Consider the following 18,792-nt stretch of genomic DNA (forward strand, 5'->3'; position numbering starts at 1 on the left):
CAGGTCCTTCCTACACCTTACCATCGATATAGGACCTGAATTGCCTGATAGATCCACCAGTCTATACTAAAAGCACTAAAGGAATCATCTAAAAGGTATGATCTTTTTCTACCTATGGTGGGCTACACGGTTTATGGGGGCTGGGAGTTATCTGAACTCTCCCCCATATCGGTGCTCAATACTACTCTCAGAAATATCATTATATTAGTTTATGTTTTTAAAACATACTTAATCCTGTGATTTGAAATTAGTGCTTAAAACTTAGCTCAAAGTCAATCTTGAAAATCTCAGTTTCCCTGCTTTTTAAATGTGAAAACATTTTTACACTTTCTTGAGAATACTTAGTATCCATATACTGCTATGAAGAAAATAATTTTCCTTACTCTTAACTTAACTTAAACTTAAGTCTTAAACGACATTAAAATGTTTTTGAAAGACTTATGAAACTTGAAATGAATTTCTTCTTGTTATGTGTATTGTAACACTCGAAAGTCTATGACTTGGTATAGAGCCTCATTAGATAAAATAAGACTCAAAACACTATTTCTAAACCTACAATAGTTTATTTAAACTAATTAGAAAGTGTTAGAGTCAAAACGTCAAGAAACATCTATGACGTGCGGATACTAGTGAAATTGAGGTTAGTGTGCCTTGGCATGTTTCATGGGGTTTTAAGAGTCGGTATTTAATGAAAATTGGTAGATAGGTGTTAAACAAGTATTAGAGTGTTTTTAGGGTTGAAAACGTCCAGTATGACTCCCCAAGGACCACCCTAAGGGTCCTTGGAGAGGACTTTCCCAATTGACCCAAAACTGTAAAATTGACAGTAGCCGAACGACGAGCCAATCGACGAGCCGTCGATGGGTAAACGGCCCGTAGATGGTGGTCGTTGGACAACACTTATATATATCCAAAAAATGGTCTAAAAACATGGTCTATGATCCAGTCGATGCTTGCCCCAGTACAGGTCGTCGATGGACTTACGGACTGTAGGGTCAGGGGTTGTTTTAACTGTTCAAATTTTTAATAAGTAACTTAATTATTTAGTCAATTAGGTGGTTAATTAAGGGTTAGGGTGTGTTTAATTTAGTTAGTTAAGGGACTATATAACACCTAACCCCCATTAAACTAACCCAACACCCCGCAATTCCCAAACTTGCATCTCTCTAACTTCTTTCTAGTTTCCCTCTCCCCAAACATCAACCTCAATTAGAGCCTCAAGTCTAGGGAGAATTCACCAAGGATTTCATCTCAAATTCATGGAAAAATCATCACTCAGGTATGGCTTCTTTTACTCTTGGAATTCCTTTCCCCAAGAGGTCCTTTCAAAGATGATTTTCAACTTCCCCAAAACTAGATTTTCAATCTAGACATGTGTTCCCTTTTCAAAACGAAATTGTTAATCGATTATGATAAATTATAGTATTTTATCATTGTTTAACTAAGTATTAATGATAAATTATTGTTAATCACTCAATTTTGCCCCTTTGAACCCATGTTCTTCTGCACACTCATTATGCCTTGAAATTATATGAAAAATGTGGAAGATGAATGAATATATGAATATGTAGAATAGTAATTGTTATTTATTAATTCTTGAATTTACCTATTTTATGCTTTGGTTATGTATTCTTTGGTAATTGAAGTATGAAGGCAAAGATAGGGCAATAAGGTATGAAGATTGATTCTGCTTGAATTCAATTGTGAAGTATAATTTACTTAGGTAATGCTTCTATGTCTAATGTGTGGTTGTGATGTTGATAGAAAGTGTTCCTCATCCTTAACCCTAGACTATTGAATTGGTTATGAAGTATGCGAGCATGTTAAAATAAGGTTATTATATGATTAAAAGTAAATTCTCATGATTATGATAAAGTGTTGATTGAATGGTTTACTCACATGTATGTGGTTTTCTGAAGTGAAAGGGTAGTTCTCACTTAGGAATACCTATGAGCTATTATGATGAGATGTTCACATAGGGGTCTGGAAGAGACTAATATGATCTTGTATGATGAGTATGATGATTACTAAAGGGAATAAACGCTAGCACCGAAAGGGCATGTAAATGAGATGGAGGTCTCACATTTAGTAAGTCCGGCCTCTCACATGAGTTTCTTCACGTTTAGTAAGTACAGATTTCCAAGATATGTGTGTCTCATGAGATGGAAACCTCCATGTTTAGCAAGTCTAGGTTTATAGTAACAATCTCCGTGACCCTTACTATGTGCCCACATAGGACTATAGCTTAGTTGATCTACCTAGATAGATATGTAAGAATGGTTACACCTTAGGCAAGTGTTAACCCTCTCTTTTCGGTGTGGGAGGATAACATCGGATTCCATGTAGCTCACAAGGTCTCATGTTGGTTATTGCACTTCTTTCCCAAATGAAATAAGATAAATAAATAAGTCAAGTATGTGAACTTTTTAGGACTTGTCTTGAAGGTTGCTACATAGGGTGAGGGAGGGTATGGGACTTCTCTTACTCATTGCACATGTGGGACCCTAAGAGAGGGTTCTATAAGTAAGTGTGTATAATTAAGTTAGTTACATGTTATGTCTGTTAAGTTTTATATGAACTTACAAATCAAGCATGTTTTGATAAAGTATGATACTATGTTGTATGCATGTTGTAAGTGACTTAATGTGATGCTTAGCTTTGAATAGGTCATGGGGTTCTATTCTTGGCATTGCACAAGTATTGCATTAGGTTGCTTATGTGTTGGGTTAATATCATGTTGGTTTTAAAATTCTATATATGTGCATGTTGAATTATTGAACATAATGCATGGTTTTGACTAAATTGTGTCTTTTCTCATGCATTAATGATTTTACGCATAGGAGTCATACTTGGTACATATGTTTTGTACTAACCTACATTTCTTCCCTTTTCCCCCCAATATTTTAGGTTTCGGCCATTGAATAGCTGCTAGGCCACTTTGCAAGGATACTTGGACTTCTTCCACCAAGTAGTTGGTGAGTCCTCCAAGTTCGAGGATGGCGCCTTTTGATCTACCCCGGTAGTATTGCTATAGTCTAAAGACATTCATTTCCCTCCTATTGTTGAAGATATTGTTGTAATACCTATATGGCAATTATGGATCTGTATAAGGGCTAAGCCCAAATGTTCTACTTTGTTTTAGATGGTTTAATGTGAGGCAGTATAATTAGACTAAATCTTTATATGTTGGCTACATTATCTAAAGGAGAAGCCTATGTAAGTGTCCTATGCGAAGAGTCTATGTAAACTCCATATGTATGCATAAAGTAAGCGAGAGGTATATGTATACCTCAATATGTATAAAGTTTTAAATTTTTCTACATTTTCGACCTATGATGTGTAATCATGATTGCTAAGGGCTAGTCTAAGTCCTCTTCGAGGATGAAGACGCCGTTACGACTAGGGGATGCTCCCCGGTCGTGATATGTACTCCTTACTCAAACTGATCTTTATGTCTTAAAAGAAGTTTAAAAGCGTAAAAGACTTCTTGGAAAGACTCTAAGAACTTTCTAGACTAGTCTCTATACTTTCCTTGAATTTGAAGTTATGGATTCAAGGTTGTAATTCATGTTTCTGGATGATTTCTATATTATTAGAAGTCATTCAGAGTAGTTAGAATCATAGGAAGTGTCAAACAACTTAGAAAGGCTTATTCGGACTAAATTATGAAATCTGGGTGAAAAATGTTCATTCATGTGCGTTCTGGCCGCGCCGTGCCAAACCCATTAGGATCTAGAATTAGTATTACAACGTAGTGTTCTTAGTTTTATAATTTACTCTATTATTTAGGAGATTACTGTGGAACGAACGAGATTCGCTAGCAATTATTGCTTTAATCAAAGGTATCATTTGCTTTTTTTTATATTTATGTTATCTAATAGTTCAAATTATTATAATTATTATTTTATACTAGTTATAAGTAGCTACATATATAAATAAGGTTATGAAACTTAGTTTCTATTTAGGGTTACAGATTTTTAGAAGAGCTATTAGGATCTAAAATTAGAATTACAATGCATTTTTCTTAGTTTTTTTTTTATTTACTTTATTATTTAGAAGATTATTGTGGAACGAACGAAATTTGTTGGCAAGTGTTTCTTTAATAGTTCAAATTGTTACAGTAATTATTTTACGGTAGTTATAAGTAGATAAATACATAACTAAGGTTTATGAAACTTAGATTAGTGATGATGATAATGAGTACTTTACAATAAAATATATATTCATAAAAGGAGTGATCATTGTATATTAAGTTCCTCCAGTACTTAATTTTTTTTAATGCATGAAAATCATTATAAAAGTTTGTTTGTATTCTAGCATGCTTCACCATAGAAGTATAGAATAGGAAAAATGTTTATTAATGAGTATTTGGTGCCAATAACAACAATATAATATCTTGTGTGCTTGAGAGAGGATAGTGTACTTGAGTATTTGATAAATGGAAAAAGTGATTCCACACTGAAGTGTTTGAGAAGAACATGTGATGATATCCTCTTAATTGGGTTGAGAGACTTTAGGATATCTATAATTTTGTCAGTTTTGTACAAAAACACACCTGAATGAATGGATAGTAGAGTATTTGGTGGAGTTCTGATATCTAAGAATTATAATTATAGCTTGTCTTCTTTATTATAAAATTCAAGTTGTCAAAATAGTTTCTAGATCATAATCAAAATTCTCAATTTCTCAAGAGAAGTTACTTCTTTCAATCTCAACATCAAATTATACGCAAACTCTAGTACGCTCTTTGTAGATTCGACATCAATCTAGTTGGGCTACTGCATTTTGCATTGACTGTTTTCACCTCTATAGTTTGGGCGACATCAGTTGCTCAAAATAAAATTGTTCATGGTGAATATATGGATCGTGCGAATCCCGTATGGGTTTTGATTTTCCATATGCCATCGGTGGAGGTAAGTATACACCGATAGGATCATATGGTCATGCGTTTTATCGAATTGTGTAGTGTCACTTTTACATCTCATATTCTCTTACTTCAACTACATATAGATGGACTACTTAATGATTTTTATTAGTTTCTCTCTCCCCATTCCTCATTTAACTTTTTAGAGGTGAATGACCTAATTGTGTTATGTTTAGTATTTTTATATGATATGACTGTTGAATTTCTAGTTTTATCGACTTATGATGCCTTCTGAGTACATGTGATTTCCATACTCAAACAACATTTGCTACATCTTTGACGCCAATTGGTATCTTAGTACCATTAGATCTTATTGATTTGCATCTTAGTCACAATTATTTTGAGAGTTTGTCGTGAGATACATGAAACTGTGTGGTGCCATAATCCCTCTATCATTTACGTTATTGTACTTTATCATTTTAGATTATATACTTGTAAATCCTAACTTTTTTAAATGTCTAATTTAACTTATACCTTTATGGGAAGATGAAGAGTAATTAATAAATTAAGAATGATGTGGTATATCATATTTTAAGTGTTCAATGGTCGTATCGAAAGTTTTGAAGTTAAGTAAATTACAAAATAAAAGTTGGCAAAAGTTATCATAAGTTTTGTTTTAAAGATTTCTGTGAAATTTAGGTCAAATTCACAGAGATTTTCTCCCCATCTATAAAATTTTAGGGTATTCATACCCAATCAAATCGAGGTTAGAGAGTCTAGTTTCTAAATCATCAAAGTGTTTGTCTATATGACTTCAAAATAGAGAGGCATTTGAATTTTGTGGGATGACATAAGTAGGTACGTGACAAGTGTTTTTAAGATACTAAGCTTGCATTGACTATAATTATGACTTATGTTCTCTAACTTTTTATCTTATGATTTACTCTGGTCATTGCATGTCATATAAAGTCTTTTTATCATGTTTTCATAACTCTTATGCATTGCTATCATACTTGTGCCTACATTGTTTCATAATGTAGGGTCTGACTCTCCTAGCTCTCAGACTCGTAGCTAGTTGGTCTAGAACTCAAGAGTTGGTGAATCTTCATGCTCTAAGGATCGTGACACACTTATTGCTTTCTTTATTCAGTTTACAAACTTTGTATGTGATGTATGAGTTACATATCAATCATTTCTATTAATGTAGTAGATGGCTTATAGAGACTTATGATTAGACTTCCACTTGTCAAACTCATTTATAATATTAGTTTCTTTGAAATCTTTATTTATATGATCTCGTATGATGTATGTTAAGTGGCTTATGTAGGGCCTCTTGGGGTCCTATACAACATGTTACGCCTAGGGTACACATTGGGCTGTGACAAACATGGTATTTAAAGCACAAAATTTAGAAAGGTGCTAAGATGTAATATAAGCAACATCGAGTAGAGTCATTTTCATGAGTGTGAAATACTCCATATTTATGAATAACAAGCTAGATGTTTAGGATGGTCCACCTATTTCATTACTCTATATTTGTGTTATAGAGTCCATCTTTAGAAAGATTCTTCTTCTTAATCGTGTTCAAACCATTTCAGGATACGACTCCTAGAAAAGCTTATGTAAAAAGGAATACGAATGAGAATGTGGAACAAAAACTTCATTCTCAAGTTCCGATTCGATCCTCTGGCCAAGAAAGTGACTAATGATGAGTCTTAAGCCACTATCATGCATTGACTCAAGCTATAATGGCTCAATTAAATAGGTAGTTTGTGGCTCCCATGAACCCAATAGTGGGTATGACCGCAACACGGGTGTAACGACCCGAGAGCACCCCCGAGTCGTTACGTGGCATACTCAATCCTCTGGCCAAGAAAGTGACTAATGATGAGTTTTAAGCTGCTATCATGCAATGTCTCAAGCTATGACGGCTCAAGTAAATAGGGAGGTGAACCCAAGAGTGGATATGACGGCAACAAGGGTGTAACAACCCGAGAGCACCCCCGAGTTGTTACGCAGCGTAATTGAACTCTCGGATGTCTTGTACAAGCCTCTTAGCATTCATTCATTGCATATATATGAAAAGTAGTGCAGAATTAAAACTTTTAACTATAATAGTTGAACTCTTTTATAGAATCATAAGAAAGAAACTAAATCACATAAATCATCCTAGACACAAGTCAATATTATAGGGTCACGGCCCTTTCATCAATTTGAAGAAAAAAAACTCAATCTATTACAAAGTCTTTTATAAAAGAAAACTAAAACATAAGTCATGTCCTCAAACATATGAGGACATACCAATCTTGAGAGAATGTTATTCTCAAGCTTCAAATTCTAAGATAATCATTGCATGCCACCTACACTTGTAGACATAGAAAACAAATGGAATTAGCACATTGAGTGCACTAAGTATAGCAAAAATGCAAGAAAATCATGCAAAAATGACATTTTCTTTAAGATATGCTTTCATGCTATTTATACAGAAACATTCAACATAAGAGTTTAAAAGACATAATAGAAGTCACAACCACATATAAGACATATTCCATATTAAATAAGTAACTTTTTCATCACTTTAGACCCTCTACCTAAAGTTACTCTAGGACTCACTTGATAAGACATGAAGAGACCGCCCATATGCCGTCTTAAAGCACACCTAAGTTATTCTCAAAGCTACCCTAGATAAGAACCTTTCAATTAAACATATTTTACTAAGTTAATATTATTCATTAAAGCCATTTAAGAGACAAGTAAGCAATTAGGTTACTTTCACATAATGGTCTTGGAAGACCTACGGAACTCTACCTAGCACTTTCAAAGCCAACTCGTTTCATGTGTAGATAGCGTCCCATTCCACTACTACACATTGTAGAACTTCTCCAATACTTGGATGCACATCCTATATGATGAGAATAGGCACTAATCGAAGTAGACCACACTAGCTAGTTATAGAATTCAATGTCATAAAGACCCATTACCGTGGAAGGTGTTCTACTTGCCAAAGGTAGAACTAGTAATCATCCCATGTTAGCATATGGTTAAAGGAAATCAAGGGCTTCTTTGTACTCTAGTCTCATCCTCAAGCAGAGCTACTACCACAAGCATATCCACTCGGTCCTTTGCCTTTGTTCTCATAGAGTAAGTTCATTCATGTACTAGTATTTGAGATGGTACCATCTCTAAGTCCTACCAACTCATAAGACTTCTACCCAATAAAGGGTCCACTAGGGGTGCCAATCAAGGTTCATTAGGATATCTCATTCTCAACCTTCTTTTCATATTCAAGGTTCCATGTTAGTCTTTCATAGAAGTGTAGCTACTTTAGGTCTACCGATCCTAGACTATCACTCCTTTCATTCATTTAAGACAAGGGTGCCTAAGCCTACCAAGTCAGGATACAATATCCATCATATCATTTATTCAGTATCATTCAAGTCTCAAGTAGGGATAACTAATCTACTAATACAAGATAGTACATCATTCTCATAGGACTCTTCTTAGTCCTTCATTATCATATATCAAAAACTACAGAAGAGGTACGTTCAATCATATCATTTTAGCACTCATACAAGATCATATAGACATCACATGAGCAACGTCACTTTATACCTTCACATATACCATATCATGATCATACCATAATTCACATAATAATGCCGACAAGGCCATGTTCATATCAACTATAACAATTAAACACCGCCACTATAAGTGGACCATACCAATCAATGAAAATTCAGTATCAATTCTATGTTAAACAAAGGAATTAGGTCAACTCACCACCTTCCAATAGCCACTGTCACCATTCCTTAGCTTTTTCAACAAATTTGCATCTTACCAATGATAATATACATAAGACTAAGCAAACAATTCATCCATATTGATGATCCAACAAATCTCAATTTAGATATAAATACTACAAGGAAATCTAAGAAAAAATTCATAATGATCAACACATAATTCAATAGCTCATAACAATCTACACATGAATTAAACATAATTGGATCATAATCAATGTACCCACTTTAGAGACAAAATTAGAAATTCAAGGAATACATGAAAGAAGAATCAAGGATGTAATCACCATACCTTATTAGTAGTAATCCCATGAAATTTAGGTTGAAAACTTGAAGAATTTGGCCTTTTACCTTGGAGCTTGAAGGTTCATTAATTGAGGATTTAACTAGAGATAGAATTTAGAAAGAAGGGAGAGCATGTAAAACTTGTAGATTCTAATTGAGGGTTGGGTTTTTTATTCGGGTAATGGGTGTATAATGACCTAAAATCCATGTATAATAACTCCCAAAATACTCAAAACACCCCTACATTAATTGGACCTTTTTAAACAAGTCAACTTAACTTAAGTTTTCAGAACTATCATCGGGGAATAAGCCCGCGTCGCGGAGTTGTTCCCACAAAATTTTTGGAAATAAATTTTGAGAGAGTAGATTCTGCGACGTGTCTGTGACGCAGACTAGTTCTTCTATGGGTATTAGTTTGTTGCCCTGGGCAGCTTATTGGTCCAAGGTTGGATTGTCCTCAAGGACCCTTATGGAGGTCCTTGGGGAGTCATAACCGATGTTTTGACCCTAAACACGTCCCTCTAGAAGTTAAGATCATCTTCACTGATTTAGACTCCAAACAACACATAAAAGCTCATACATCATACAAGGACACACTAGCACACACACAAGACTAGTTTCTGAACGTCTTGATTGTCCCTTGACGTTCAACTTCAAAACTCTTTAGAATTAACTTCTAAAGATATTATTCACTATTTTAACAAGTTATTAACTCATTAAACCCATGAGAGGCTCTAGATTAACCTAGTTCATTTTGAGAGTTGTTACCAAGGGTGGGGGATTTACTATGATGAATCCTCCGGAATTTCATGGGTCTAAAGTTGAGGAAGATCCTCAAGAGTTCATTGATGATGTTTACAAGATATAATGGGAATTATATGTCGCGCCCAGAGGTTACCCCCTTGACGTAAACACTGGACCTAACCTTGAGATAGCATATCACAAGCATATTAAGACAATTGAACAAAAGATACTAAGCTTAAAAACATGAGATGACTAAAAGAGGGGAATACGCAATGCTGATCTGAATATATAAAAGAAATTGAACATTCCCTCAAAGCTAAAACTGAATCTAATATTATGTCTGAAAAAGTCTTTAACTGACTAAAGTTGTTGGGACATGTCCCCAGCTAACCCTAGCAAAACTGGAACTATATGAAAGATTTAATTTGAAAACATTTATATTGTCCTCAAAGTATGAGGACTCACGCACTGATGTTGTTGAGTATGGATCGGAAACCGATCTACGCATGATTTCAGTACTGAGGGCCTAAACCTACAGCATAAAATATATGTCAATACTTGGAAGGCAATGAGCATGCAGGGTAGGATAAAGCTGAACAAAACATACAACTGAACAAAGCATATTGAGCAATGATATAATCAGAACATTATGGAAATATTGAAATACATCCAAATGAACTAAAATGAATGCAATGACCAAATACATAACATGCTGAAACTGAATACTGAAATATAATTGAAAACCTGGTCATATGCACTATAGTCTGACTGCGGGAGCTACTATTAACCGACATAAAACCGCGTGAGATCTCCGATTTATACGCCCAATCGAGAGGACCAAATATACCTTTTCAGAGGTATAAAGGCATGACTAGTATCACTAAATCTGATGGCCAAAAAAGGATATAATCCGAGCTTAAATTTGATCAAAAATAGTTCATGCAACATTATGAATCATAAGACAACATTAAAGACAGAGAGGTCTTCGATATGAGAAGTTACCTCTATTACGAGCCTCAAACGCAGCCCAATGTTCGACAAGAAGTGGGTCTCACATCCGAGGCTCTATTTTTGCCCAAAGCCACAAGGTAGCTTGAAATGAGCCCGAAAGACTTGGGATGCGTACCAAAGATCCTTCTTGACCAAACTTGATGTTGTGGAGCTAATAGAACTGTATTTTGAGGTTGTCTACCTGATTTTTTTACTGAAGTCAAGTTTCAAAAGCTCCAAAACACTCATACTCGCTTAAAAAAATGAACGACCAGGTGATCGAACTGTCGATCTCAGCATATTATAAATGACTTGAGATTGCTATAGGAAAGCTCTTAACGCTGAAAATAACGCACTGCAGGAAAATGACCTAAAGAGTCATTACAAATTATAAGTGGGGATAATTAAACGACATCCCCTAAAGGCATATCCAAAAATCGAGAAGAAGAATTAAAAATCTAATAGAAGATCTGAAGGTGATGTTGAGAAAACAAGAAACAAATATAAAGAAAAGGAAAGGGGGTCATGTAAGATTGTTTTCCCACTTTATGAAGGCACAAGTGGTGCAGTGGAATTGAACTAACTCTTTTGATACATGAATAATGATTAAGAATATGGTCCCCTATATACCTCTGAGACTATGACTTTAATGGTAAAGATGGTTTTGCATGAAATGAATGAATGAAGGTGGTTGTTGTTGGGTTTTGCTATGAGATGTGAACTTCAAAGACAGTTTTTTGGGGGCTCCACTTTTATTAACATGTTGCAATCTATAAAAGAGAAGAAACCAGTATACATCCATTTAAACACAAAACTAAACATTTGTTCAATTATGGCAACCTGTCTCATCTTTATATAACTCCAATAAGATAGAGGCTATTCTTTTTGTTTTTTCTTTTTCTTTTCTTCATGAGAGTGACTACTCTTGACATGGCAATTGGCAAAACAAAATAAAAGAGGACCTATTCTTATGATTTAACCACATATAATTTCCAATTTTTCTTTTTACCACATTTGAAATATATCTGCATGCTTCTTTTCATCTTCTGCTCTTTAATTACCCTGCAAAAAATATTATGTTTCCCTATGGATAGAAACAATAATTTTAATTGAAAACACAAGACTTAGAGAAATGTATGCACACTTTTATAGTTTGCACCCTCTTTTGAGTTTCTTATAATAATATGCATCGTGGTAGCTATATTTTTTTATAAAATCACAATAAAAAGGTTGATTTTGTTCATTAGTAAGAAGATAAGGTAGGAAAAACACAATTTATTTATTTTCAAAAAGTAGTTATAATTAGGGGTGAACAAAATCGAACTGAAAATTGTACTTAATTGTAGATCAAGTCAAAAATTTTTATTATTGGTTTAGCTTGATGTGGTGTAGTATTGAAGAAAAAAATTGGACTATGTTGGGTTGGTTTGGTTTAAACTTTAAAAAGTCAATCCGAGACCAAATCAATCTATCATCGTATATATAATTTTTAAAATTCACTTTATACATAATAATATTTACTTTGATATAATTCATAAATATTTCTTATACATTTTAATAGTTTTTATCTTTTTAACATATTATTTCAAGGTTGAGTTTGAATTTTGAATAGTCCAATTAATATTATATTCCACAGATATTAGTAACTCTAATAAAGAAAAAATCAAAATCAACAAAAGAAAATCAATTCAATGCTAAGAATAATGATAATGTTTAATATTTCTTCTTTAGTTATATATTTGTTTAGATAATTAAAATACATAACCTAATTTTGATTGTCTTTAATGTTTAATCATATAATAAATACTTAATACTTAAATTTATGATAATTCTCATTTTAACTTATTTTATTTGCAATATTTATTTTATGAGATTACATTATTATTTTTTGTTGAATATTTCAGTGTCATTACTCATATCATATTTTGTGTTATTTCTTCAGAAATATCTTAAATAATTGTATTTTGACTGCATTGAAGAAATTTTAGAAGCACACGTTAATTATATGTCTATATGTATACTTTACTAGCAAAACCTGGAAAAAAAAATCAAAAATCCGAAATCAGAAACCTCAGATTTTATTAATTTAATTTTGATTTATAAATTTAAAAATAAAACACAAATAATTTGATTCGTATTTTTTAAAAATCCAAACTTATGTACCCTTAAGTTTAATATGTAAGTAGGAAAAAACTTTATAAATTTAAATATATGAAGGAATAAAGTAGGAAACGGATATTATGATTTGTTTAATGCAAAAGTTTTTGTTTATTTTCATCTTCCCTCCTACTACCTCACCAAGTCCACAGTCCAATTTTACTGCAAAATACAAAAATATCTAGGAAATTCTATTTTTATTTTCCTACTTTACCCTCTTAAATAGTTGGTACAATAAGTATTTTTAAAAAAAGAATTTGTTAAAAAAACAAGAAATACACTAACAATTAATTGCTTCCTCCTCATTTCTATAATAAATTTAATTAATACTCCATAACTATAATTTGCATTGCGATTTGTAGTTACAGTTTAAGTTATCTCGTTTGTATAATCCATTGATTTGTATTGCATGTGAGTTTATATAATTCGTAAGTACGTTTGTATAATTGAATTATTTTTGTATAAACTCGAAACAACAAAATTATACAAATACAATCATTTGAACTTTAAACAGTTATATAAATTATACTATACAAAATTACATTATACAAAATTTATACAAATTATATCATACAAACGTGTGATTATACAAATATGAAACCACAACCCACGTATAAATCACTGAATGGTAATTGCGAGTGATAATTAACTAAAATTATAGCTCTGATGACTAATTAACTTATATATGTTTTCTTAACCATGTGATTTTTTCCCTTTCTATTACTTGTCAATTTTATTAAAAGTAGATGACTATTTTTATTTATTTAATTTAAAAATTTAAGAAATAATTTATTACTTAGCTCCTAATTTATCATTATTATTAGTTATAATTACTTTCAAAATATTAAATTTATTACATTCATAAAATAATATAATAAATTTATTATTTTATTACTAATTTTTTAAAAGGTGCATCAAATTAAACATGAATAAATAAAAATAAACGGATATACGTACTAGAGTAATTTTCTTCTCATTGAATAGGTAAAATTCAAAAAATGTCTTTTTCCACTATATCTTAGGCACATATAGTATTTTTCCAATATATTTGGATCTTTTTGCTGATCCTTGACATTATCTTTTTCCTGCAATGAATATGCTATTTAAAGGTGGATTTAGAGGGGTTTGAGATATTTATTAGAACCTCCTAAGTTAAAATTATAGTATGTATAGCACATAATTTTTAATTTATTGTATATTGAGAGTTTAAAATTTTCTGAATAGAAGAATAGAGATTTGACTTGAAGTTTAATAGTACAGATTTCAATTTAAACCTCAAATATTATATTTTTATTTTTGGAACCCATTTTATAAAAAAGCTAAATCAACCAATATATCAAATTAGTTCAAATAAACAGTACAGGGGGTCCATTAGATCTAATACAAAATGTTAGCAATATTAGCTTAATCCAATTCTCTAAATTAGATGGGTCTTGGATAGTAGTGCTGATTACGTGCTTTTTGTCATGGTCCAAAATTAAGGTCACGATAACATCTATTACATTTTATTGGTTGGTAAATTAATTTAGTCTCAAATAGCCTAAGGAGTTGAGGAGATAGAAGGAAGTATAAATTATAATGATACATAATTTAAAACAAAAGCAATGGAAATAAGAGAGAATACATACATACAACCCTCGAATAAGGTCAAAATAAAGATCCAATCCAAAATCTGGTGGATGCCAGTATAAGCTACTAGAAAAGTAGAATATAGACTAGACATATATACAAGTTGTCTTGAAATATAAAAGATTAGCCAAAAATTATATACTAATGGAGATGATCAAACTCTAATTGCTAATAAATTTATCTTCGCTTTCCTTTCCGAAATATCAGCAATAGTAGCACGAGATTCACCGCGGGGCACTAGAGCTTGAATCTGCATCTAGAAAAAGTTAAAGGATGCAACATGAAAATCAAACAATGAGTATGTCAATAGGCATCATAGGTTGATCGAACTTGTGATTTTAATAAGAATAAACGAAGTGAGCAGAACAAGGTAGTAAAACAATGATAAAAATATATATAACCTAGACATGTGTTGGTGTAAAGCAGTAAAAAATTATCTAAACCTAGTTGGACATTAATAAGCTCAGAAGGCACATATAAAGACATAACAATAATAAAACATGTGAACATTAACCCAGACAAACCCCATAAGTCCGAGGGGTAAAATAAAAGTTATATTACAAGGCACGACTCCAAAAGTTTAGGCATTCGTATAAAAGAAAAAAAACCAAAGATGCACTTAACCTATAAAAAATGACTTTTATATATATATATATATATATATATCATTTTTCCATCTTTTAAATCATTTCTAATAAATTAAAAATATATTTGACCCTTTTTTCTTTATACACAGCCTAAACTTTTAAAAAACGAAATCATAACCAAGTCACGATATAGCACGACTGCTGTGGGTCTTGTGCCTACGCAAAGTCAATTTATTTAGCAATGCCTTTTTCCCATACAATAAAAGTACAATATTAAAACAAATTACTACAGTTAATATTCAAAAGATGAAAAGGTATTAAAACATGAGGTAAATAATGATACATTTCGTATTGAACATCAGGATGACATAATTAAATAAATTGTCACTTATAAAAAAAAATTCTATTTTCACTTTTTTTTAAAAATAATTTTTGCTAAAAAATATATATTTCTATGAATAAAAAGATAATCATAAATTTAACAACCCATAGTAACCTTTTATTTTAGATTGATATACAGGACCACCGACTATCCAAAAAAAAAAACAGAAAAATAAAGAATCACCAACTTCAAGTTCTTGGTCCATTAGAGATTGACCCACAAGGCATAGTTAAGTTGTCGTCTTTTTTCTATAAAATTATTCATTCGATATTTATATTATATTAAAATTTAAATAATTTAAATTTATATGTTATAGAATTCATTTATGTGAATAATGCTATAAAATATAAGATTTAGAGCTCAAGCCCAAAATTTAAACCACAATATTGATTTAAATTGGATGTAGAAGATGAAATTGGCTAATTTTGAAGTCCAACTGATTGGGAAAAAATAATTTGTGGTCCAAAATTTGTCTCATTTGTTCAGTATGGTCATAAAGTAGAATGGTTTGAAATTAATGGAGATGTATAGCTAAAGCCAAATGTTTCAATGAAATTGACCGATACCAAATTAAAAGGACTGAATGTGGACTTTACCTCTAAACTTGGTAATTATATTGCACATGCTACTAAAAATCAAAGAAGAAGAAGATTATTAAGAATCATTAAGTAAAATACATGTTCATGTAAATAATTTTTATTTCTTTAATGAGTGATGGTCCTATATCTATTTGAATTTTTAGTAATATTCCATAGTAACATATAGATATATACATTTCCGTGAGATTCACGTGTCATAAAAATTTCCAACTCGATTTCAACTAAATATAGTAACATATAGATATATACCTTTCTGTGAGATTCACCAATCATAAAAAATTTTAACTCGATTTCAACTAAATATGAATTTCAAATGAGTTTAAATAACCTTTAATCTTTTTCAAATTATATATAATCTTTCTCAACTCAAATACTTCTTTTATCTTTGCGCTTAAATACAAAGTCATTTTACAGTTTCAAATAATGCATTAATAAATAGTCTTTTATTTTTGCTACATTGAAACACTTTTGGCTCTTCCTCAATTTTGTCTTTTTTTAAGGTTGAGATTTCGATAACAATACATTTTTCCTTTCCAAAAGTAAATCCTTGCAATTTCATTTTTTACAATAAATATTGATATAGAATTAAAACTAGCTAAGAAACAATTCATAAATTTCATTTCTGTTTTCATAAAGGAAAAAAAAATAGAAATTTAGTGGTAAAGAACTTGGATTATCATGAAAACTTTAAATTTCTATTTTCATGTTCCTTTCTTCCAATCCCCAAGAGAATAACCTTCCACTAAAAAGAGTTCTTAGTTTAATGGGACCAAAAATGAAATAGAAAAATGGTTAATCAACTTCTATTTGTTATTAGTGGCAACAAACATCTACATTAATAAAGATTATTGACTTTTTACTGAAATTAGTTAGTTTCATTGGATTTGATAATGGTATAAGTTTTAGGAATATTCATAAAGAATGCTAAATATCATTAAAAAATTATATAGTAGCAATTAAGTTAGTATCGTTAATTAATTGTCACTAAAGATTATTTTTTTTCATAATGTCCGAAGTGTTTGGCTTAAGTTGGTCTTGTTATATCATATTTATAGATTTTTTCATGCATTTGGAACTTATTCCTCATTTTGAAGACAATTTTTTAAGGTATACCATGTATAGTCCAAAATTCAAAATAGATTTTTGGTTTAAGCAACTGACATTTGGTCTGAATGAAACAAACAACACATGGTTTGTGTTTCAAAGAGAAAGATAAGTAAGCATTTCATATACTAAATTTTGGAGGAAGTCTACTTTTAAAATAAATAGATAAAAGTTGGGATAAAATAAAAAATGCACCAATATTATAAATATGAAGTACTATTAACACAATATATGAAAGAATAAGAAAAATTGAGTCTAAGCTCATAAATAAAAAGAACTACTTTGAGCCATTTCTCAATGAAATTACATGGTCTTAATATTTATAGCAAATCTCTATAGCTATGGTTTTGATAATTGCTCTTTATAGTTGTAGTTTTATATGTCACGAAGGGTGCAGTTGCGTGCTTTTGCAATATTTCGCTTGTGAATATACAAATAAGGTATATATATACAAATTTTATATTTATACATTTAGAAAATTTTCATAACTTTATTTGTATATTTTGCTTGTCAATATACAAACAAATAATTTATTATGAACTTTTCTTTTGGTATACAAATAGCTAGGGTACCCATATACAAAATTCTGAATTTATACCATTAGAAACCAAATAAAGCTAATAGCAAAATTAGCTGAAAACCGAAAAGTGTAGCTGCAAATTAGAATTTGCCTAAACACTATTTATAACAATTTTTGCCAATAAATAATATATTTGAAAAGGAAAAAGATTAGAGCAAAATATGTATGTGAGGTATATTGAAGGGTCAGGTCCAATTATCCTTGGATCAGACCACTTCATTTATAACTGGTCCCTCCAACTAAAGAAAAATAGACATCACCACAGTACTCTTGTATCTTTCTTTCTTTCTTTCAAAATACTCTCTCTCTCTCATGGAGAAAACAGATACAGAAACTCGTGATTTCATGAACGTTGAATCCTTCTCTCAGCTACCTTTTATCCGTCCAGTTCCTAAAGAAAAGACCGGCATTAGGCTTTTCGGTAAAGAATTTGTAGCTGGTACTACTACAACGCATCATGAGGAATCGGAAACTATTGAAGCAGAAGAAACAAAAGAGAATTCAAATACAAATCGGAAATTTGAATGCCATTATTGTTGCAGGAATTTCCCAACTTCACAAGCTTTAGGAGGACATCAAAATGCGCATAAGAGAGAACGTCAACATGCTAAACGTCTTCATCTGCAATCTGCAATGATACAGGGTGAAGCAAATAATAGTTATGGTATGATGAATTATCGCCTTCCTAATTATCACCATCCATCAACATGGATTACAAACACAAGCAGATTTTACGCAACTCCTTCTCATCATCATCAAACTCCGCCTATAAATGGAAGTCCATTAGCGTTATGGAGAATTCCAGCAAGTTATAATTATGGTCGTCCACTCGTTTTTCCTGCTAATAATCATCAGGATTTCAAGTCTTCTCCAATTATCAATACCAATTCAGCCACTCAAGATCATGTGAGTTTAGATCTACATTTGTGACTAAATAGTCTTAGCTAATTAAAATTCTTTACCTGCACCATATTTAATTTTAAGCTTTTTCTTATTTCAGCAACTTTTTATTAGTCTACCAACGTTATGTAAATGACATAATTTTTGTAGTATATGCAATTCTCTCTTCTTTAA

The 18,792-nt window shown here is 31.5% G+C and overlaps 1 protein-coding gene and 2 long non-coding RNA genes across 5 annotated transcripts; 2 read left to right on the forward strand and 1 right to left on the reverse strand.

Annotated features, from left to right (window-relative positions):
• Positions 1–1,139: 1,139 nt before the first annotated feature.
• Positions 1,140–3,320, forward strand: LOC112941169 (uncharacterized). Its single transcript, XR_003246217.2, has 2 exons — positions 1,140–1,279; positions 2,908–3,320. It is a non-coding gene; the product is annotated as an uncharacterized lncRNA (long non-coding RNA).
• A 3,647-nt stretch (positions 3,321–6,967) lies between these two features.
• Positions 6,968–11,428, reverse strand: LOC104646276 (uncharacterized). 3 transcript variants are annotated; one of them, XR_740414.3, is made up of 3 exons: positions 10,693–11,277; positions 10,435–10,576; positions 6,968–7,224 (listed from the first exon to the last, which is right to left on the reverse strand). It is a non-coding gene; the product is annotated as an uncharacterized lncRNA (long non-coding RNA). The 3 variants fall into 3 exon arrangements; XR_011219912.1 differs by having other exon boundaries at positions 6,968–7,229; XR_011219911.1 differs by lacking the exon at positions 6,968–7,224 and adding an exon at positions 9,946–10,222 and having other exon boundaries at positions 10,693–11,428.
• Positions 11,429–17,917: 6,489 nt separating this feature from the next.
• Positions 17,918–18,792, forward strand: LOC101253163 (zinc finger protein 8). Its single transcript, XM_010319568.4, has one exon. It carries the CDS (start codon positions 18,031–18,033, stop codon positions 18,646–18,648), a length of 618 nt encoding a protein of 205 aa, XP_010317870.1. The 5' UTR covers positions 17,918–18,030; the 3' UTR covers positions 18,649–18,792.

Source organism: Solanum lycopersicum, chromosome 3 (genome assembly GCF_036512215.1).
Source record: "Solanum lycopersicum chromosome 3, SLM_r2.1".
Classification (NCBI taxonomy): domain Eukaryota; kingdom Viridiplantae; phylum Streptophyta; class Magnoliopsida; order Solanales; family Solanaceae; genus Solanum; species Solanum lycopersicum.